The sequence below is a fragment of the Natator depressus genome, chromosome 1 (assembly GCF_965152275.1).
Source record: "Natator depressus isolate rNatDep1 chromosome 1, rNatDep2.hap1, whole genome shotgun sequence".
Lineage (NCBI taxonomy): Eukaryota > Metazoa > Chordata > Testudines > Cheloniidae > Natator > Natator depressus.
Window position 1 is genome coordinate 135,564,322 of NC_134234.1, and position 23,930 is coordinate 135,588,251.

The 23,930-nt window shown below is 44.7% G+C and overlaps 1 protein-coding gene across 1 annotated transcript in view; it reads left to right on the plus strand.

The window, feature by feature from the left end:
- Positions 1-14,005: 14,005 nt before the first annotated feature.
- Positions 14,006-23,930, plus strand: part of GRPR (gastrin releasing peptide receptor) — a 35,166-nt gene continuing 25,241 nt past the window's right edge. The window contains exon 1 of the mRNA XM_074946035.1: positions 14,006-14,453. Within this exon, the coding sequence (XP_074802136.1) occupies positions 14,035-14,453 (419 nt within the window). The 5' untranslated portion in view covers positions 14,006-14,034. The remainder of the gene's footprint in view (positions 14,454-23,930) is intronic.

A 23,930-nucleotide genomic window follows, 5' to 3' on the forward strand; every position in this document is an offset into this window, starting at 1 on the left:
CTCCACAGAGGGCTGGTCACCTCCTCCCCATGCTGTGCTGCCCAGCGCAGCAGTCTGGGAGCTGACCTTGTTCGTGAAGACAGAGGCAAAAAAAGCATTGAGTACATTAGCTTTTTCCACATCCTCTGTCACTAGGTTGCCTCCCTCATTCAGTAAGGGGCCCACACTTTCCTTGGCTTTCTTCTTGTTGCCAGCATACCTGAAGAAACCCTTCTTGTTACTCTTAACATCTCTTGCTAGCTGCAGCTCCAGGTGCGATTTGGCCCTCCTGATTTCATTCCTACATGCCCGAGCAACAATTTTATACTTTTCCCTGGTCATTTGTCCAATCTTCCACTTCTTGTAAGCTTCTTTTTTATGTTTCAGATCCGCAAGGATGTCACTGTTAAGCCAAGCTGGTCACCTGCCATATTTACTATTCTTTCGACACATTGGGATGGTTTGTCCCTGTAACCTCAATAGGGATTCTTTGAAATACAGCCAGCTCTCCTGGACTCCTTTCCCCCTCATGTTACTCCCCCAGGGGATCCTACCCATCCGTTCCCTGAGGGAGTCGAAGTCTGCTTTCCTGAAGTCCAGGGTCCGTATTCTGCTGCTTACCTTTCTTCCCTGTGTCAGGATCCTGAACTCGACCAAATCATGGTCACTGCCTCCCAGATTCCCATCCACTTTTGCTTCCCCTACTAATTCTTCCCGGTTTGTGAGCAGCAGGTCAAGAAAAGTTCTCCCCCTAGTTGGCTCCTCCAGCACTTGCACCAGGAAATTGTCCCCTACATTTTCCAAAAACTTCCTGGATTGTCTGTGCACCGCTGTAGTGCTCTCCCAGCAGATATCAGGATGATTAAAGTCGTCCAGGAGAACCAGGGTGTGCGATCTAGTAGCTTCCATGAGTTCCCGGAAGAAAGCCTCATCCACCTCATCCCCCTGGTCCGGTGGTCTATAGCAGACTCCCACCACTACATCACTCTTGTTGCTCACACTTCTAAACTTAATCCAGAGACACTCAGGTTTTTCTGCAGTTGCATACCGGAGCTCTGAGCAGTCATACTGCTCCCTTACATACAGTGCTACTCCCCCACCTTTTCTGCCCTGCCTGTCCTTCCTGAACAGTTTATAACCATCCATGACAGTACTCCAATCATGTGAGTTATCCCACCAAGTCTCTGTTATTCCAATCACGTCATAATTCCTTGCCTTCACCAGGACCTCCAGTTCTCCCTGCTTGTTTCCAAGGCTTTGTGCATTTGTATATAGGCACTTGAGATAACCTGCTGATCACCCCTCATTCTCCGTATGAGGTAGGAGCCCTCCCCTCACAGACGTTCCTGCCTGTGCTTCCTCCCGGTATCCTGCTTGCCCACTTACCTCAGGGCTTTGGTCTCCTTCCCCCGGTGAACCTAGTTTAAAGCCCTCCTCACTAGGTCAGCCAGCCTGCTCGCAAAGATGCTCTTCCCTCTCTTCGTTAGTGCAGCAGTCTGTTGCACTTTACTGGGACAGCAACACATGGGTAATTCAGAAGGCAACTGTTACACACTGCAAGTGTTTCTGCACTCATAAGACAAATTGTTTCCTTTATACAGGATTTGTTCTCACTCAAACAGAAGAGAAAATAATAGAAAACAAACTGTGATAGTAGGTGTAGTACAAAATGATTTGTTCAAAATTAGTACTATTGAAAACCTCTGCTATATTACATGACTCCCGCCCCCTCAAAAACAATATGAAAAACTATAAAGGCTAATGTGACATCATGGTGTTTCTTTAGCGCATTTCTCTGTGACTTGTGTCACCTCGTTTTGTAATCTCGTATTTTTAGTTAAAAATGGGTTAAACAGCCCAGCTGACAATGTACCATACGTTTATTTTTCTTAAAATATACCTATTTGACAAATGAATGTATGTAACTGCCTTGTTTCCCCCCCAATTTAAGTGTTATCATTATTATTAATAATATTGCCATTTTTATCTGCCTTTGCATTACTTGGGGAATTGTGGAGGGCCATGATGATTGACTCTGAAGAAGAAAAAGTAAGTTTAATGCTGAAGAAAAGGATTTATAAACTTATTTCTGCAACATTTTACTGCAACAATTGTCTGTCACTGGCAGCCAGGAGAGAAACAGTTCCAGCCTTGGAAAAACTGGCACCTGCAGGAATATACTGCAATCTCATGGAAGGGACAAATATCTGACAACAAAGGTATCAGCACCACCAGAGACTGGACAGAGCTCAGCCTGCTTCTGTGTCCTCACTGAACACCCCACAGTCTCTGGCAAGGACTACACTAGCAACTGTCCGGGTGCCCTTAAGCAGGGTTGTGCTATAAGCTCCTTATTGTCCACATCTAAATCCTGAAAGCATGTGTCTGAAGTGATAGAGGGAGTAAGCTGAGAGGGCAGGTGTGTGTGGGTAAGGACACGCCTCAGGCTGTGGCATGGCCCCGTGCTCATGCCAGCATGAAGTGTGATCAGGAGAAAAGTTTATGTACCAAGTCTCAAGTTGCAGTAGTCCTGCACCCTGCATTCCCACAATGCACTGAACCCTTTTCTGCCTGACCCTTACCCAGTCTATAAAGTTTCCAGTCCCCCTGTTTTTCACCGGTAGTAGCGAGAGTCAGAACAGCTTTCTGCTGCACTCTTTTGATCAATCCAGGGGAATGTGGATCCTGCTCTGAGAGCAGCCGACTGGCCTGCTAACCGCACCTGGGTGCTGATCAATGTGTGGTTGGAGTACAGCATCCTCCACATTAAACCCATATCCAGTACACCATGTGTAGACACTCGGTGTGGGTATGGGGAACACACGTGAGCATGTACACAGTCAAGTAATTGGGTATGCATTCCAGTTCAGACATCGTCTCTGTTTGACAGGGCACAGGAATCACTCTGACCTCTGTGCCCTTGTGTTCCATGCTGAAGAAGATGAGATGGGACAGCGAAAACCTGAGGCCATGATTTTTATTGGGCCACAGAGCTGATCATGTGCAGGAGCAGGAGCAGGCTGTGCCATCTCAAGGAATCGTGTACCCTGTGCACTCCCTCTGCATGCCAGGGACATGGGGGAGGGGGATAGTGCTACTTGAAACGCAGTCTCTGTCGTCTCACCTAGATTGATGCTGCTCTGACCTTGTTATATTTAACAGCTTCTTCTGGTCTTATGCACTCAAAAGGTCACACACCCGGCTGCCATTAACATAGCTAGCAAGTGAAACAATACTTCCGGTGACCCCCCCCCACCAGTTTTCCCTCCTCACTTATTAATATTGTTAATTAGCATGGAGGTAGTCCCTACAGGCCCCAGTCAATTTCATGGCTCCATTGTGCTAAGCACTGCACAGACTTAAGAGGATAAAGTCCTGGTTCCAAAGAGCCTAGAGGTTATTTTTACACTCCTAAGCCCCATAACATTAGGACGTGTATGCTACATGTCACATTGTACTGGGCTTGGCTGGTAGCATCTTCAATTAAATACATTCAAATTTAAATCCTACACCAGCAGCCAACAATTGTTAAGTTTTGCTGCTCTGCCCAAGAGCAGTAGCAGGATTGAATTGATTAAAATGCAAGGTCTCAAGCATGCTCCTTGTGAAGTAATGAGCCCATCTGAAGTGTGCGTTTTCCTAACCCTCACCAACACTGCTCTCCCCTACTTCCTCTACATCTAGGCTCAGATCCTTCCCTTTCTGTGTAAAAAGACATGTTGATTTAGTTGGGGATTGGTCCTGCTTTGAGCAGGGGGTTGGCCTAGATGACCCCCTGAGGTCCCTTCCAACCCTGATTTTCTATGATTCTATGATTCTAAGAACATACATGAAAGTAGTTCAGATCCTGAACTCTTCAGGATTCTTTTAGTCACTTTGTCCCCTCTGGAAACTGGGGCTTGAGTGATAAGGTTCTAGGAGAAGAAAGAGTGTAAAATAAGAAGATTCTAGGATCCACAGGATTAACAGAGGACAAACCTCAAATGCCTGGCTTTCTACGAATATGGACTCTGGCTCACACCCCAGTACCAGTGGCTCATGGCTAAGAACACAGGGATCACATACTGGATCTGACCAATAAGTCCATCTAGTGTAGGCTTCCATCTCACGTCCAAGAGGAAGGTATGAGAAATCCCATGAGGCCACATTTTCAAAAGAGCTCAGCATGTTAGGTATTGAGCTCTTTTTGAAAATCCGGCTGTGACAGTTTCGGGAATATGTCTCTGTCAACTCATGAAATCTATTTTTGTATGTGAAATACAATTTATGGTTGTAATACTCGTGAATTAGCTCATCCATTTGGTAGCAGTGACCTGGCACATAGTGAACAGAACAGACTATGCCTGGGGAGCTGAAACAGGGCCATCAAGAACCGTCAACAGTTGAATAGCTCTACCCTACTAGAACAATTGAGTTTCTGTCAGCAGAACCAATGAGTTGTAAGGGCTCTCTGCCAGCAGTCCCACATGGGTGCATGGAAAATCCCAGCATAAAGGAGCAACAGTCAAGGTGTCTCAGACTGCTTTTAAAAAGAGATGTGCTCTCTGAGTAAGGACAGCCATCCCAATGCAGAAACACAGGAGACAGCTGGAGAGGTGGGTAGGAGGAGAGAAGGGAGCTTTGCCTTACCACAGAGACAATGATGAAGACCCAGGGACTCTCAGGAGTGGGAAGGACTAAGGACTTGCATTCAGGTTTTATTGTCTTGCCTAGATCTGTAACTTTCTTATGCTGTCTAATAGTGAAGTATGTGTTTGTTTAAGAACTCTCTGTGCAAAGCCTGTGTTCCCTACTTTACCTGCTGTGTGTCTCTGAAGAGTTAAACTATAAACCATAGAGCCTACAAGGGTGGAGCTCTGGGGGAGTGTGCCTAAGCAACTGGAGAGGCTTGGGAGATTCACCACTGGTCTCGGGGCTTAGGACAATTGGACTGCGGAGTGTCATGTCCCAAGGAAGGATTTCAGACAGGGAACTGGCACTCAGTAGTATGCTCTAGAGACTTTGAGCCAAAGATAGTACTTGAACTCTGCCCAGACCCAGTTGGCTCGGATGCACATACGATCCAAAGATTGGTATGATTATGAGTCTGGTGATCATCCACTATGGGGCTCTGCCAGGGGTGTTGTGCTGACCATAGCTGTCTCAGTGGGTCTGCTGAGTTCATATGAAAATCTGTCTCCGTTTGTGGAAGTTTTTAAAAGGGCCTACGTGAATTAGGTCCCTAAGTCTTGTTGCCTTTCAATGGGATTTAGACACTTTTGAAAATTCTATTCACTGAGTTCTTGACTATCTAGCCCTGAGCTCTTCTGAAAAGCTGGGCCATTGTGGCCATTCATGGAATAAGGATGAGTTTGTTCCTTATAGCTGTCTATTAGTGGTTGGCTTTATGACCCTTTTTAAGAAAAAGTCCTATATGTGACTTTGGCTAGTCCCATTATCTGTCAGAGAGACACTGTAATGCAGTTGATAGGAACAGGGTTAGGCTGCAGGAGACCCGGATTCTATTCCCAGCTCTGCCAATGGCCTGCTGGGTAACTTTGTCCAAGTCACTTCACTTTTCTGTGCCTGAGTTTCCCCATCTATATAACAGAGGTAAAGGTACTTCCCTTCCTTTGTAAGGAGACTTGGCATCGAAAGATGAAAAATGCTATCTAGCACCTAGCTTTTGTATAAATTTGCAATCCCTTTACCTGCCCATTGTGTGTAAATACTACAAAGAGTGAGTGTTGTGCATGATTAAAGGAAATATCCCAACCATATACAATTTATGGTAAGAATGAAAAGACCTCTGGGAAATATCTTCATTGTTTCAAAATTATTGTTCTGAATTTACAAAGGCCAGATGTTGAAGTTTCGATAAGGTCTATCAGTGAATGTTATATGCTTTGGTACAGTGAAATGGCAAACTAAGGGTATGTCTACACTATGAAATTAGGTCAATTTTATATAAGTCGATCTTTAGAAAGCGATTTTATACAGTCAATTGTGTATGTCCCTACTAAGCACATTAAGTCGGTGGAGTGCATCCTCAATACCATGGCTAGCATCGACTCACGGAGTGGTGCACTGTGGGTAGCTATCCCACAGTTCCCACAGTCTCAACTGCCCATTACAATTCTGGGTTAAGCTCCCAATGCCTGATGGGGCAAAAACATTGTCGCGGGAGGTTTTGGGTACATGTCATCAGTCTCCCCTCCCTCCCTCCCTCCGTGAAAGCAACGGCAGACAATCGTTTCATGCCTTTTTTCCTGGGTTACCTACGCAGACACCATAGCATGGCAAGCATGGAGCCCGCTCAGCTCACCGCTGCTGTTGTGACCATTGTAAACACCTCGCGCATTTTCCTGTAGTATGTGCAGAACCTGGCTAGGAGCCACCAGCACGAGGACGACTGTGAGGAGGACATGGACACAGACATTCCTGAAAGCACGGGATGTGGCAATTTGGACATCATGGTGCCAGTGGGGCAGGTTGATACAGTGGAATGCCGATACTGGGCCTGGCAAAAAGGACAGACTGGTGGGACTGCATAGTGTTGAAGGTATGGGATGATTCCCAGTGGCTGCAAAACTTTTGCATGCATAAGGCCACTTTCCTGGAACTTTGTGAGTTGCTTTCCCCTGCCCTGAAGCACAGGAATACCAAGATGAGAGCTGCCCTGACAGTTGAGAAGTGAGTGCCTATAGCCCTGTGGAAGTTTGCAATGCCTGACTGCTACCAGTCATTCGGGAATCAGTTCAGAGTGGGCAAATCTACTGTGGGGATTGCTGTGATCCAACTACCCAATTCAATCACTGACCTTCTGCTAACAAGGGTAGTGACTCTAGGAAATGTGCAGGTCATAGTGGATGGCTTTGCTGCAATGGGGTTCCCTAACTGTGGTGGGGCAATAGATGGAACACATATCCCTATCTTGGCACCAGACCACCTTGCCAACCCATACATAAACCGCAAGGGGTACTTCTCAATGGTTCTGCAAGCATTGGTGGATCACAAGGGACATTTCACTGACATCAACGTGGGATGGCCGGGAAAGGTGCATGACGCTCGCATCTTTAGGAACTCAGGGCTGTTCAAGCAGCTGCAAGAAGGGACTTACTTCCCAGACCAGAAAATTACTGTTGGGGTTGTTGAAATGCCAATAGTTATCCTTGGGGACCCAGCCTATCCCTTGCTCTCATGGCTCATGAAGCCGTACACAGGCAGCCTGGATAGTAGTAAGGAGCAGTTCAACTATAGGCCGAGCAAGTGCAGAATGGCGGTAGAATGTGCCTTTGGACGTTTAAAAGCTCGCTGGCACTGTTTGCTGACTAGGTTAGACCTCAGTGCAACCAATATTCCCATTGTTATTGCTGTTTGCTGTGTGCTCCATAATATCTGTGAGAGTAAGGGGGAGATGTTTATGGTGGGATGGGAGGTTGAGGCAAATCTCCTGGCGGCCAATTTTGAGCAGCCAGACACCAGGGCAATTAGAAGAGCACAGCTATGTGTGCTGCGCATCAGAGAGGCTTTGAAAACCAGTTTCATGACTGGCCAGGCTATGGTGTGACAGTTGTGTGTGTTTCTCCTTGATGCAAACCCACCCCCTTCGTTGATTTTAATTCCCTGTAAGCCAACCACCATCCCCACTTCGATCACAGCTGGCAAAGGAAATAAAGTCACAGAAACCATGCATTCTTTCTTTATTAATTGAAAAAAAAGTGAGCATAACTGACAAGGTAGCCTGGGTGGGGTGGGGGAGGAGGGAAGGACAAGGCCACATTGCTTATTGTAGCCACAATACAAATGAAAACTGTTTGAATGACAGCCTTCTGTTGCTTGGGCCATCCTCTGGAGTGGAGTGGCTGGGTGCCCGGAGCCTCCCCTGCGTTCTTGGGTGTCTGGGTGAGGAGGACATGGAACTTGGGGAGGAGGAAAGGTGGTTATACAGTGGATGCAGTGGCGGTCTGTGCTCTTGTTGCCTTTCCTGCAACTCCACCAGATGCCTGAGGATGTCCGTTTGCTCCTCCATTAGCCTCAGCATCGCCTCCTGCCTCTTCTCATCACACTCACTTACTGCTTTCCTGGCCTCTGCCACTGAATGCCTCCATGCATTCAGCTGTGCCCTATCAGTGCAGGAGGACTGCATGAGCTCAGAAAACATGTCATCGCGAGTACGTTTTTTTCGCCTTCTAATCTGCGATAACCTCAGGGATGGAGATGATAGGGGGAGCATAGAAACATTTGCGCCTGCGGTGGGATAAAAAGGAAGAGTAGAATTTAAGAAGATACATTTCTGAGAACAAAAAGGAGACTCTTTCACAGTGAATCAAGCAATTCACAGCAGACAGCACATGTGCTTTATGTACAAGGTCTCATTTTGCCTTTTATATTGAGCTCCTGCTAATATGGTGACACATCACACACAGCTGGGCAACAAAATTCAGTTTCCAGGCAGCCATGGTAAGCTAAAGGGTATGCAGGGTTGGCCTTTTACGCCTTCATAACGTGTGGGAATGGTTTCAAACTGCAGCACCCTCCTTTCCCATAGCAAGCAATGCCAGTTGGGTTTGCCATTTAAAAGGAGGGGCTGCAATTTTCGGGTGGATGTGCAGCACACCCCTCCCCCCACCACTTGCTTATTCTCAGGGATGATCCCTTTTAACCAAGCGCAAACAGCCCAGCATGAACGGGGTTCTTTTACTGTTCCCTTACAAAAATTCCCCTATTTCAACCAGGTGACCATAAATGATATCACTCTCCTGAGGCTAACACAGAAAGATATAGACCGAATATTGCTTGAATGCGACCAAAACCCAGGACCATTCGCTGCCATGCTTTGTGCTGCAAGGATTCCAGACTACTTGCTACTGGCTTGGCGTGGTAAAGTGTCCTACTGTGGAGGACGAAATAAGGCAGCCCTCCCCAGAAACCTTCTGCAAAGGCTTTCAGAGTACCTCCAGGAGAGCTTCATGGAGATGTCCCTGAAGGATTCCTGCTCCATCCCCAGACATGTTAACAGACTTTTCCAGTAGCTGTACTGGCCGTGAATGCATCCCGCTTCTTCAGGGCATATCAAACATTAAACACTATTGCTTTTAAACCCTGCAGTGTAGTTACAAATGTGCACTCACCAGCAGTGCCTTCTTCAGCTTCAGGGTCCGGGAACCCACCTGGGAGGGTATTGGCTCCAGGTGATGAAAAGGTCCTGGCTGCCGGGGAGAACGGATTCTCCGCTTGTCTGCTGCGCATTCTCCTCCTCCTCCTCCTCCTCTTCCTCTTCCTCATCCACAAAATCCTCCTCCCTGTTGCGTGAGACACCCCCCTTGCAGGTGTCAACGGACAGTGGTGGGGTAGTGGTAGGGTCCCCCCCAAGAATGCCATTCAGCTGATCATAGAAGCGGCATGTATGGGACTCTGACCTGGAGCAACCGTTTGCCTCCTTTGTCTTTTGGTAGGCTTGCCTGAGCTCCTTGACTTTCACACGGCACTGCTGTGTGTCCCTGTTATAGCCTCTCTCCACCATGCCCTGTGCGATTTTGGTATATATATATATTAGCATTTCTTCTTTTTGATCGGACTTCAGCCTGCACAGATTCTTCTCCCCATACAGCAATCAGATCCAGTGTCTCCCGCTCAGTCCATGCTGGAGCTCGTTTGCGATTCTGGGACTGCATGGTCACCTGTGCTGTTGAGCTCGCCACGCTGACCAAACAGGAAATGAAATTCAAAATTTCCCGGGGCTTTTCCTGTGTACTTGGCTTGTGCATCAGAGTTGAAAGTGCTGTCCAGAGCGGTCACATTGGAGCACTCTGGGATAGCTCCCAGAGGCCAATACTGTTGAATTGCATCTGCACTACCCCAAATTTGACCCAGCAAGGTCAATTTTAGCGCTACTCCCCTCACCGGGGAGGAGTACAGCAGTCGATTTTAAGAGCCCTTTAGGTTGACGGAACAGGGTTGGTTGTGTAGACACATTGCTTATAAAATCGACCTAACGCAGCTAAATTCGACCTAACCTCGTAGTGTAGACCAGGGCTAAGTTTGATGTAAACAACGCAACATTTTTGTAACATAAATACTGTTTCAAGCTTCACAGTATTTGGCTTTTCCTTCTCTTGCTTTGTTTCTTGAACTTTCCATTCTCTGGATCTCCATTTCTAATCTTCATCTTTTCCTTTTGACAAACTAGGTCAGTGCTCCCAGAACTTTTACGAACTAAAGAACTTTTCAATCATTTATCAGTGCCTAGTGTCATTTCTTGGACATCACTGAACATGATGAGCTGACTGGATTTGCCTGTCTGGCTACAGCTGACAAAGGCACTGCAAGATGATCTCCAAGAAGAGGTGACAGAGAGGGATGGCAAATAAAGGAACCCGCTTGACAAAGACAGAGTTCAAATAATTGTCCCATCTTTACTTATTTTCCTTTTATTTGTTTGTCCCAAATAGTTTGAATGAAGGAGACTTTACATCCTAAATTGTGATGGGTTGCGGACTTGTGTATTCAAAGAAATGAGACTGGCAAGTGCTGTGATTTGACTGTATTTGTTGTTTAGATTTTTTAAAATGGCCTATTATCAGAAGAGAAGTTATTACAGATCCAGGCAGAAGTTTCTAAAGTAGTATACATTGGTGCTCATTGAAAACATACCATGCTGCATGGCTGTTGTCCATTCTCCTTTTCATAGAATCATAGAATATCAGGGTTGGAAAGGACCTCAGGAGGTCATCTAGTCCAACCCCCTGCTCAAAGCAGGACCAATCCCCAACTAAATCATCCTTTTCTCCAGCAATGTCCCCTCTCCCATGCAGTAGGTGCTATTATTAGAGCCTCTCTTCTTTTCTGCATAACCACATGATCCCATTTCTGTTGGACTCCCATGATTTGGCTCCCCATTACCCTGAAAGGAAATAAAGGCTGCTACAGTAACTAACAACAGAGTCTGATAGAGATTGTGTGTGTGTTCATTTTTCTGGGCCAAATGCATGGTATGTTCTTAAGAGTAAACTTTAACTTTTGTCATACCTTTTTGTTTCAAATGGGAACAGTGAGATTTATTTCTTTTCCTACTCTCTTCCGGTAGGCACTGGAGCCCCGCTTTGGCAAAGCAGTCATTCATGTGCTTAACTTTAATCATGTAAGTAGTCCTGGTTAAAGTGAAGCATGTATTTAAGTTCATTTCTGAATCGGGGCCTGAATGGATAGCAGCAAAGCGTAGATCACATGGTTGAGTCAAAACCCAGTTACCAATACGCTACAATGGTCCACCTGACCCTTAACCTCATTTTAGCATACAACTCATGAGTATCTGGCAATTAAAGTTGGTCCAATTATATCTGGAAATATTCAGCTCAATCTAATGGTCAGTATTTATGCTTTTTAGCAAATGTGTTATTTGATTCACCCATCCCTTCTTGTGAATAATTCTGGTAATTGATAGCTTATTGTTTTACTTGCAGAATTACCAGGGTGCAATCCAGACCAGTCAGGGACTGTATCACCACATGCCCCATAACCCTCACAATGCTTTGCTGCTATAGCTCCCAACCTGGGCCACTCACAAACAGCCTGACAGCATGCAGGTCACACCCTGAGTGTCTGGGTATAGCTATAGCCCTGGTCCAACATCTCTGACCCCAGGAGCCTGTCAGCAAACACCAGCCGCATTCTGGCTTCCAGCAGCCTTGATTACTACCTGCAGGGCGAACCCAATCCACTCCGAGCTCTGATTTTTCCCAAAATGTGTGTTATGCACTGTCCAGCGTTCTCCTGGGCAGTTTGGATATTAGAGGTCCACTGCCCTTGTAAAGGGTCAATATTCAACATTTTGCTACTTTAATTGGAGTTTCCACACAGCCCAGTTTAACTGCAACACTGGCTTAGTTTATATTAAAAATAAAACAAGTTTATTTCACTACAAAGAGATAGATTTTAAGTGAGTACAGGTACAAGGTATTAAAGTCAGAAATGGTCACAGGAGAAATAAAGATAAAACGGTTCCTAGTAGCTAAAACTTAACAAGCTAGACTTGATTCAAGGTAAAATCTTTACCACAGGTTCCCAGCAACATAGCTGACCAAATTCTCAGGACAGGATCTCCCCCAGAGTCACAGGGTGGTTCCTTTGTCTTCTTAGGTGAAAGAGAAAGAGAGACGCCTTGGGATGTTTTTGCTCCTCAGTTTTGTAGTCCAGTCACCCTCTGACGTGGATTCTTCTGAGGATTACCCTCAAATCAAAGTGTATTCAAACAGTAAAGAAGGCAATAGGGAGTCTCATGGAGAAAATGGATCCATGCTCTTTCTTCTCCCCTATGAATGCTGAAATGCAGATTTCATTGTCTTCTCCCATTTCACCCCTCTTGCTGTCTCAAGGACCCTGTTTACTACTTATATGTAAATTGAGGTAAACACACATTCCTTTGTTTAGGATAGACCTGTTTAACACCTTTCTCCTAGTCAGGGCTTTGTGGGTTTGAACATGTGCTAACAACAGCATGCAAGGAGAAGTCATAACTTTACAAATAATGTTCCTACATATATTTCACCATGATATTATTGACCACCAAGTTATTAGTTTTCAAATGATACCTCCCAAGGCATATTTTATACAAAAGTTATTACAATAGTGGGTAAGGAGTGAATATAGGGGTGCTTTCGGTCAAAACCAGTTGCAAGGGTAACTTTCAAATTACATAACATCATTGAATTTTGTAGTGTGATTTAAATTTACCCTCATTCCTTCAGAAGTCAGAGTCCTCATACTGTGAGTTGCATTTCTGTTATAAAGCAGTGAGGAATTAGTCATAATGGTCCCTTGATTAATTTATAAGAAAGATCACCTGCAGTACTTGGAGTGACCTAGATACATCATCCCCATGCTTCATCTAAATGTGTATTAGTGTTCTGTGTATACAATTACATTGAAGAGAAGTGTTTGGATCACTAGCATGAAAGGCACCTCAGAAATAGAAATTCCTGAGTTAAACAGTAAAATTTACCACTCCTCATGATTGCCATGGAATTCCTGAATTATAGCGATGTTTCCAATAATGTGCAGATTTCAGGCTTATGGCAGTTGCTTAGTTTTCATAAGTGTCTACCTAGGCTAACTGTAATATTGATTTTGTCTTAATTGGTCAAGTTCAGTGGAGTTGTCCTGGGGGATGATTTTATTTTATTTTATTGAAGCAGATTGAATATTAGAATGCCAGCACTCTCAGTTGCAAAGGTATAATTGCTGGGCAAATCATGGTATTTGCAGGCTAATAAAACAGTCATTTTTTAAGGCATTCCCTGAACCACATTCAAGAGTGAATTAAATGAGACAATGAAGCTCTTTTCGCTTATAATACTGAAAAAAACAAGCAGTAACAATAACAGTTTTATTGGTCTAAAGAGTTAACAGCGACTTCTTTTGTGATCAGGCAGTGATTGAATTGTCCAGCAGGTGGCTGGCATTCTCCAGCAGAAGCCTGCAGCTTCCATACTATTACTGTAATCATTTAAGCAAGCTTGCTATCCTCCTACAAAGCAGGGAGAGTGTTGACGTCCAGAGGTTCCTGCCTATAGGATCAGAGTCTTTAAAAGAGCTGTTCCCTTCCCTCACATTTAAACCCAGCCTACAGCTGCAGGTTCTGAGTACCGGAAGAGACTGGGAAATGCAGTTTGACAGCCACAATCAAAAGTTTTTGCAAAATGTAATTCATGTAATTCAGACTGAACTCTGCTCAGAAACAGTGTGCTGATGCTGAGAATTTAACTAGCCTGGATTCTGAAAATGCCTTGCGTCTATTTGTCTCTTAATTTGGTAAATGTCCTTTTAGAACTCAGTAATACGTATTCGCAAGCCAAATGAATGAGAGGGAGAAAAGTTCAAGGATCAAACTGATTCCAGATTATGGAAATAGTTCTGTTCAGTGACTTTTTTAAAAAAAATCACACAGTGATGTATGAAGTTCAGTCTCTTCTGTCTATTTAAAACAAGCATACAGCAAGAAAACTCAACTCAAGCAGCTTTATGTGAGGATTTTTGAACAAGAACATTATCTTCCAGTAGAACTGAATTCAGACAATGGCTTCTGAAGAGTGTTTTCTTCTAGACTTGGAAGTGGATAACTTTATTCTTTGCAACATCTCCATCAATCAAAGTGCAAATCTTTCCATCCTGAGTGATGATTGGTTCTACCCAGGTTTCCTGTATGCTATTCCAACTATTTATGGAATCATCATTTTGATAGGACTTATTGGCAATATCACTTTGATTAAGATATTTTGTACTGTGAAGTCCATGAGAAATGTTCCTAATTTGTTCATCTCCAGTCTGGCTTTAGGAGATCTACTCCTCTTAGTGACCTGTGTCCCTGTGGATGCCAGCAGGTACCTAGCTGATGAATGGCTCTTTGGTCGGGTTGGATGTAAACTTATCCCCTTTATACAACTCACTTCAGTGGGGGTGTCAGTCTTCACACTTACAGCTCTCTCAGCAGACAGGTGAGCTTCCTACTGAAAGCCTGAAATGTGATCTAGACTTTTATGGACCCACAGGCCATAAAAGGTACAAATGCAGATAGGTAGAATATATACTGTTGCCAATCTAATATAGTAGATTAATGCAGTTTCAGTTTATTTCTGGTGTTCATGCCTCCAAACACAAATGTTAGTGGGGAAGTTTTCTGAGGCTACACTGAGTCTTTGTACAGATTAGTTAACATGGTCAGTTTAATTTAATGCAAAGAAAAATGATAGCAGATTAAGATAAAGTTAAAGCCTGGTGAGAAAAGTATCCATTAGTGAAGGATTATTTGTCCTAAGGCAGTATTACAAGTTTTTTAAATAAGATGATTTAGTCACAGGTCTTCACCAGGTCATATTTCAAGAAGTATGAAGAGACTGAAGTAGCAATTTACTATAGGTGAAATCATTTCTCTCTGATGGCTCAGCTTTCACACAGCTGATTTCATCTGAGGCAACAGTTTATCACGTATGTTCAAAATATTCAAAATTAGGTGCCTGACGTTAGGGACCTAAATCTGTATCAGACACCTAAGTGGTCTGATTTTCAGAGATCCTGCCCTCAAAAGATTTGCCCTGGTTCACTGATTTGTCATTATCTAACCAAAACTGATCTGTGCTATAATTTCTGGCAAACATGTTTTTCCAGTTAGTGTTCAGGTTATCTATCTATCTATCTATCTATCTATATTTGACTTCCTAAAACTGCTGTGAGTGTAGGAATCAAGCTGTTTTAGATTTATGTAAAGCTTTTTGAACCAATTTTACAAACTTTAGTTTTCAAAAGTCAACAGACATTTGAATTGTAATATTACTTGTAAGGATACAGCCTACTTTTCTGATATATTACAAGAATTCACTTGCAGTACAGCTCTTACATAAATGCATGCCTATGTCAAACAGCCCAGACTGTCTCATTTGCACTCTGGGCTGCAGAATTGAAGTAACAGATTAATGAATAGTGCTATGCCTGCTTTAAGTTCTGAAACCTCACAAAGGTACCAACTCTGCCAGTAAGAAAAATGGTGTCCGTTTTGTTCTGCACAGAAAGACATTATGGGTGGTATTTTCCTATTCATAAGGAAATCAAATATAAACTGCTGTGCGAAGATAGAATCAACCATGTGCCAGTCTGGTTGGGCTTTCCTTCAAAAATCACTTCAAATATTTTCATTTCATTGTAAAGGGAGTTTACACATCGACTCCTACATATGCTCCGTGGCTTTAAAACAAACAAACAAAAAAACCCAGTCCATGACACTTCAGAGCATGGTTAGATGTCAGTGGGAATGGAATACAGTTTTGTAGTCACAGTGATTCGACGACTGTATATTAATGCACACATAAAGACACCATTATCAGTGTCAGTCCTAGATAAAACATACACCTTAATGAAGCCAATACTCTCGCTGTAAGAGAGGCGAGAAAATGAGCAAAGCTATACCAATACACCAGAACAGGATCCTGTGATCCACCTGTGCTCTTCATTTCTGTGTGACAGGCAACAGGGCTCTTCACCTAGCACAGCTCATTTGAGAGGTTACCGAAAAGCAGGGATCTGTCATGATAGTATTTTTTTCTCGAGAAACTATTGAAAACTAGTATCCTTTCTATGGGTTTAATATAAATCACTCAAAACATGTCAGGAAAAGAAGAGTTCACTGTAAAGAACAAATTACACCAAGGGAAAGATTTGTTGCTACCTAATCACTTGACAGTAAAAGCAAACAGTGCAGATGTTTTTTACTGAACAATCAGTGAACACAAGCTACTGCTGGAACAAGGGAGCTGAACAGAAAACTGCAGCTGTAGCAAGCTGTTTTCCAGAGATTGAAACTTTTAATTTCAGCCCCATTTGAACTCAAAGCCATTTGCCCATCATACTGTGCTGATAGTTGAAAATTGCACCACACTGAAATGTCACTTTGGGAAAATGACTTAAGGAACTAAGGCACCCTTCTTTCTGGCACAATCTGCCCACTCTCTGAGGTAGATTTTGAACTCACTGTATGAGGCTGTATCCATGGAACTACTATTAACCTTAATTAGAGTGAAGAAACTTAAATCCTGTGCATCATACTGACACTGTTCCTTTAAGGGCCTTTTCTGTTTAGTTTACTAAGATTTTTATTTTGGTTATTGTCAGTGCTGCTGAGACAATAAAGTTGCAAAAGAACAGGGGTTCACATTGGCCAGTTTGCAGATGCTCAGTAATATAATGTTTATTTTCTGGAGACTGTCAGCTTATGTTCCAGAATCCAATTAAAATTTACAGAATGGTTTTTAAAAAAAAAAACCCATCTCTCTAGACTCTAACCCTCATGGGAGCAAAGAAAGCTGTCCAAGTGTGAACCACCTGTAAACCAATGCAGTGATCTCTGCCTGAATCAGCAGCCAGACTGAGATGGTAGCTTTGATGTGTATGAACTTTGTCATTCATCTCAGTAAAGTGTTGACACTTAAACCCAGTGATTACAATTTCATTGTTTACTATTTCAGAGTTGATCCAAGTATGTTAGGAAGGACAAGGAGGGTCATATTTCTGAGGAGCTGCTCAATCTACTTTGAGCGGCATCCAAGCCCCACTAAAAGTGAGCTTAGTCCACAGAACTCAGCTGGGCATCTGAGCCTCACCAAGGAGGAGCATAGCCCAAGGATTCCAGCAGGGTATGCCATCCACACGAAGGGTAACCAAGTCTGAGGGGCCCAGTAGGGCATCTGATGGTCACTAAGGGGAACTCAGGAGAATCTGAACTCCACTGCCCTGTTATACCAAAGCTGTGGAGCCAGGAGAGCATGAACATCTGCACAGCCTGCTTTTATGTCTCCAGTGGAGGGGGTTTGTCATAGCATCGCAAACTTTTTTCCCCGGTTCATCTTTTGCATAAGAGTAAACTCAATTCTAGTGTACCTCAGGCGCCATTGGCAAAGTTGCACAGTGTGTTGACAGTTAGAAAAAATACTATTATTATTGTTTATTGAAGTGGTCCCTAGAGGTTCCAATTAGGGATCAGAGCTCCAGTGTATTAGCTGCTGTAAGAACATATAGTAAAAATAGAGTCCCATGCCCAGACAGCTTACAGTCGTATCTTACAACCTAAGCACACAATGAGAAACAACAGGTAGAATCAACAAACAGATTTGGGGGGGGCAGGAGTCACAAGTTAGCAGTGAGATGAGTATGATAGTATAATAAGCAGTAGCCACAGCACCCCTTTGTGTAGGCATCATGGCAGAGGTGAGTTTTAAGGAGATTGGAGAGAGGAGGGTGAAGTGATTGGGGAGCTGCTGCCTTGCAATCTTGCTCTGGTATTTACATTAAGCTAATTTGATATGGAAATCAGGGATAAGGAATAAATAGGAAAACCCAGATGTTTGACCATAATGACTCTTTAACCACTGAGCCACCACATTATTTTAAGTTCCTTTTAGTAGAGAAACCAGAAGAGTTACAAAAACCATAATCAGATTGAGTGCCACATAGGGTGACCAGATGTCCCAATCTTATAGGGACAGTCCCTCTATTTGGGACTTTTTCTCACATAGGCACCAATTACCCCCCACCCCCGTCCCGATTTTTCACATTTGCTATCTGGTCACCCTAGTGCCACAGAGAACTTTATATATTTATTTACTTTACTGATTTTCTTTTAATTGCCAAATGAACTGAATTTATCAGGCAGGAAAAATTTAATGAAAGTACAATGTAGAAGGAATGCAATTTTTAAGCTCAAGATAAAATAATTGAATGAGTTGATTCAAGTCAATTTAACATACCCTGTGCTCAGAGGAAGAGAGCATCCCAATTAGCAGAGTCCATGACAAGCTCACTGCAGCACATGGCAATAAATAACCCTTTAACCTTGACAGCACTACACACATACACAGATTTTTTTGCTAAGTGAAAAGTGAAATTGTTATTTAATGACAGTAAGAATGATGGAAACTGCAGGAATGAAATGTGACTTTTCTTAACTTTTTTTCATTAATGAAAAATTAAAGTTTGTATTTTATGGGCAAATGTTCATACTTCTCTGGTTTTCTGAAGTTAATTTTAACATCAATTAATCCATGGTTTCATCACCTCATGTGATCGCTCTCATGTCTTTCCACTCTGTTGAAAAATCCATTCCACCAGTCTCCAGTTAGATCTGGAATCTTTAAGAAACAGCCCACTCAAAAAAATGCCAGTCATGATAATCTTTCAATGAAGTGTTCTTCCGTGAAAGGTCATTTTGACTGGCTTGGAGATATTTGTATTTCCTTTTGGCTTGGTAGCACCATTAGTTTTATATTTTCTTTAGGCTCATTCTTCCTTTTGAGCCTGTCATAAGGAAGAATGAATTCACTAGGACAGCGGCATGAAGTTTGTGATCTTTAAGCAGTTTGTTTAGTGTTCTCTAGAAAGGATGAACAGAACTTCTCTGATGAGCGACCAGTTGTGATCTCAGGCCACAAAGAGACGCAGTTCAGCAGTGTAAGAAACAGAATGTTTTAAAGCAGGGGTGGGCAAACTTTTTGGCCCGAGGGCCACATTGGGGTTGCGAAACTGTATGGAGGTCCGGGTAGGGAAGGCTGTGCCTCTCCAAACAGCCTGGCTCCCATCCCCCTGACTGTCCCCTTCAGAACCCGTGACCCATCCAACCCCCCTGCTCCTTGTCCCCTGACCGCCCCCTCCCGGGACCCCTGCCCCTAACAGCCCCCCGGATCCCATCCCCATCCAACCCCCCCAACCGCTATCCACCCCCCGGGACTCCCATGCCTATCCAACCCTCCCCCGTCCCCCCGCTCCCTGTCCCCTGACTGCCCTGACCCCTATCCACACCCCCACCCTTAACTGCCCCCCAGGACCCCACCCTCTACCTAACCCCCCCTGCTCCCTGGCCCCTGACTGCCCCCCAGAACCCTCTGCCCCTTATCCAAGCTCCCCGCCCCCTTACCAGGCCGCTCAAAGTGGCAGGAACTTGCAGCCCCGCCACCCGGGTAGAGCGAACCACACTGCCGCGATGCCCAGCAGGAGCAGTAAGCCAGAGCGCTGGTGGTGCAGTGAGCTGAGGAGGTGGGGGAGAGGGGCGGTGGGGAAGAGGGGACAATGGGAGGGGCTGGGGCAAGCCTCCCTGGCTGGGAGCTCAAGGTCTGGGCAGGACGGTTCCGTGGGCCGGTTCCGGTTCCGGAGTTTGCCCATCTCTGCTCTAGAGGAACAAGCACAGGACTAGGAGCAATGAATTCTTGCTTTCTAAGGGTAGATCTGAGGTGGACTTCCTCTGTTGACATAACTATGTCACTTAATCTTTCTGTTGTAGTTTTCCCATCTATACAATAGGGATCCTACCACACAGAGTGTTTGCAAACTACTGTATGAATGCTAAACTTCACTAACATACACACAAACTCCTCCAGTGACCTGCCCTCCAGGGACCTACAATTTATTTAGACAATTGAACTGTCACTTGCAAAACTTCTGGCATTGTTAGCAGCTATGCACAAACACCAGGACAAAGTTCTGAGCTCTATTTCTCCTAGAGTAGGAGACTAGGATGGGAGCTGAAAAGCCCCTCCCCCTCCCCCCAAATTGAATCGGTTAAATGTGGGTGTACCCTGAAACAAGGGTTCTCAACCTTTTTCTTTTGGAGCCCCCCCCCAACATGCTATAAAAACTCCATGGCCCCGAGGGAGGGAGGGCACTTTGGGATTCAGTTGGGGAAAGGGGGCTTACGCCCCATTGGGCTGTGGGGAGCTCAGGGCTTTAGGCCTGCAAGGTGGGGGGCTTGGGGCTTTATCCCCATGGGGTTGAGGGCTCGGGGTTTCTATCCTGTGGGGAGCTTCTGCCGAGGCTCAGGTCTCCGGGCTCAGGGATTCTGCCCCGTGGGGCGCCAGGGCTTGGGGCTTCTGCCCTGTGGGGCAGCTTCTCTCAGGGCTCGGGGTGCTGGGGCTCCGGGCTTCAGACCCACAGGGTGCTGGGGCTTGGGACTCTGGGCTTTAACTCCACAAGTGGGGGCTCAGGGCTTCAACCCCGGAGGGTGCTGGGGCTCAGGACTCCGAGTGACAGCCGTCAGGTCTCAGGACTCCAAGCAGCCCTGCGGGGTGGACCCCGTAAAAGGGCTTGCAGTCTCCCAGTGGGCCGTGGAGCCCTGGTTAAGAACCCTGCCCTAAAGAATCATCTCACAAACTATCTGCTAAACCCTTAAGCCCAACCTGTGAATAATAGTGTGATCATAATAAACAGGAATCAGTTAAATTATAGGATGTGGGGAAACTGTTTTGCTAGATGAGATGGGGCATGCTACTGACTCTTTACTGTTTATTTACTCTTTGTGTTCCAGTAAAGCCCAGAGGCCCCAATCAGGGTCACATCCCCACTGTGCTAGGTCTGTACAAACCAATAATAAATTATTTAGCACATAGACTGTTTAAAGAAAAGACACAACATTTGAATGAGACAACAAGTAAGGGAGGGGGCACAAGGAAGAGGTAACAATAATATGAATGTGTTGTCAGGTTGGCTACATTGTGCACACATCTGTACAGCTGTGTTGGGTATGAGCAAGGAAGGTTGTATCCTGTGCAGTTTGGCTTTGTATCCACCTGGGTGGCTTCTGGTTTCCTTTGAGCACTTCAGGAGTGTAGGGGCAGATAGGAAAGCGCTAAAGGGTGTGGGGTATTTGAAGCTGTGCTCCATGGCCTATCAGGCACCATTGCTGGGTACAAAAGAACAGGAAAATAAGTCGTGGCTGTGTGGTGGGAGAGAGATCAGGCTAAAAGAGGCTTGGTGAGTCCTTGGAGAGAGAGTGTGTATGTTTTCTAAAATCTGTGAGTGAACCCCGCTGGAGGAAGGCCGTTCATCAGGGTTATTGTCCTGTCTTGGCAAAGGACAGGAGTTTTTGTAATAGTGTTTATTAAATCCCACACAAGGACTGACTTTGTCTGCTTGGGTGTATGCTGGACACAGCTATGTGGTGAGAGCTCACACGTGTGACACTGGCCCACCCAGAAAAGTCAAAACTGTCTGTGTAGGTGATGCTCTGTGAGCTAAGAAAAAAGGCAATTCATTTTATCGTCCCTGTCACCGGAGATTTCTCTGTTGGTTTGTAAGAGTTTTCCCTCAGAGCATGACAGGCATTTCACTTTTTTTTTATTTAAATGAGCTGGGCTACCATGCACTGAACACGCACTCTCAGTTTTTCACAGAGATTGTTAAAACAAATGTCAAGGTTTTCATGCAGTGAGTTACAAGCCTTTCATCTTCCCAACATAATCTTGTTTTCACAAAACACAGGAGGAAGAAGTGTAGTTGCAGTGAGTTTGCAAATGGCATATTTATTTTAAGCATTCTAGGACAATTTCAAATGGAGGTGCGGACCCCTTTGGAAATCTTAGACGTAGTCTACAGTCCCCAAGGGGTCCACAGACCACAGGTTGAAAAACACTGTTCTAGATTATCAAGGTGTTAATACTGGCAGAGTGCAGGGTTGTGTGCCACTCAGCTCTTTCAGAAAACTGCATCGTTATAGAATACAACAGCATTTGATAAATTTATGTGCAGGAGTTGCAAGCATACAGTGATGTGCTAGATCTACAAATGGGACTCAGGGTCACCACTGCAATGTCTAACTTTAGGTGCCCTGACACCTGATGGACTCCACGGCCCAGAGTTAGGTGCCCAGGTTCTCTATACAATGCCTGGGAGAGTTAGGCACCTGAGACTCCAAATTCACAAAGCCCAGCATGCTAAGTGCGGAGCTGTCTAAGCTAACCAATAGGAAGGTGAGGGGTGTGGCCCAAGCTACACCCCTCAAAAGGACTTGGGCAGCTTCCTTTGCTTGGGATTCTCAGCTGTGAGCGCTCTCCTGAAGTGAGGTGCCTAAGCCATATCAGCCCTTTTTCATAAAAAAGTGAGGAGGTAGACCCCCATCCCCATAGCCTAATGTTTGAACACTCTCTCAGGCTGTAGGAGACCTGGGTTCAAGTCCCTACTCTGCCTGATTCAGAGCAGAGAGCTGAACACAACTCTCCCATTTCCTAGTTGTGTGCCATATCCACCAGACTATTAGGTATTGTGGGATGGGGCTCTCTCCTGTTGAAGCTGTTCCACTTAGTATAACTATTGATTGAGCATGAGAGCGATGCTATGCTCCAATGGTGAGGGCATCCACCTGTGATGGGGGAGAGTCAGGTTCAAGGCTCTCCTCCAATTTTTATATTTAATTATTTATACAAAATGGAACAGCTTCAGCAGGAGACCTCAAGATACCCAGAGCCCAGAGGTTCAGGTACTCTCCTAAGAGGTCTGGGGTCAAATTCTTGCTCCATGTCAGACAAAGAGGGGATTTGAAACTGGTTCTCCCACTGAGTACCTGTATTTTGTGGTGGCGTGTCTGATCTGGTAGGCATGCTCTATGGTGGCCCCTGAGCAGTCTTCCCATATTGGGCTCTGCAGGCAAGATAGGTGGGGAAATGCCTAGTTTGAGGAGCCTGCTGGGACTTGGGCATGCACAAGGCATCAGACCTTAAGTAGCTGTGCAACACTGGCAGAAATGTAGGTACCTAGAGGACTTTTCTTGGTGGAAACTCAGTCAGCGATGGGAGTTTAGGTGCCTACTGGATTAGGCGGTAGCTGAGTGGAAGTTTTGAGGATCAGAATTTTGGACTTAGGTGCCTAAAGTGGTAGTTAGGCACCTAAATCCCTTTGTGAATCCAGACCTTGGTTGTTTACAGTTGAAGACAGTGGTAGCTGCAGTAGTTGAGGGCTTTGAAAATCAGGCTTGAGGTGTCTAAAGTTGGGTACTCAAAAATTGAGGCTACTTTTGAAAACGTTGGCCCTAACACTTGGCTTTGTGTTGTCTTGGGCAGCAGCAGAAACGGAATTAAAACTCAGACACACCTGACTCTCTGTCCTGTGCTTAGACTATGTTGTGTCCCTTACAGTAAGTGTGACTATACAAACAATGTGTGCTTCTCCTATGTACTGTTATAGCAGTTTATTGATCTCAAGAAAACCATGGAAGGAAAAGAAATCCACATCCTTTGGGAAGATATATCCAAGGACTGAAAATTAGAGAAGCTGTCTCCTTACCTGTTGAATTAACCTCTCCTGCTCCCTGTAGGCATACAGCATACTTTAGTAACTATATGTATAATACCAGAAGAAAGGGTAATGCCTGTAGATCCATTCAGCTGTCCAATTTTATTACTAGTGGACTATAGTGTCTACAGTGGGATTAAATAAAACATGCCACAGGGAAATAATACCACAATGTGGCTTGCTTTTCGACTCAGATTGGATTTCCATGCTATTGTTTTAAAGGTTTGATCTTCTGTGCGTGAAAAAAGCTTGAAATCATTTTTAGCATGGGTTATAAAACTTCAATGTGCATCTGGGTTATGAATGTATTCCAGGCAATCTAGCAATAACACTTCATAAATTCTGTATTGCTTCCAGGGCACTAAAGCACTGTT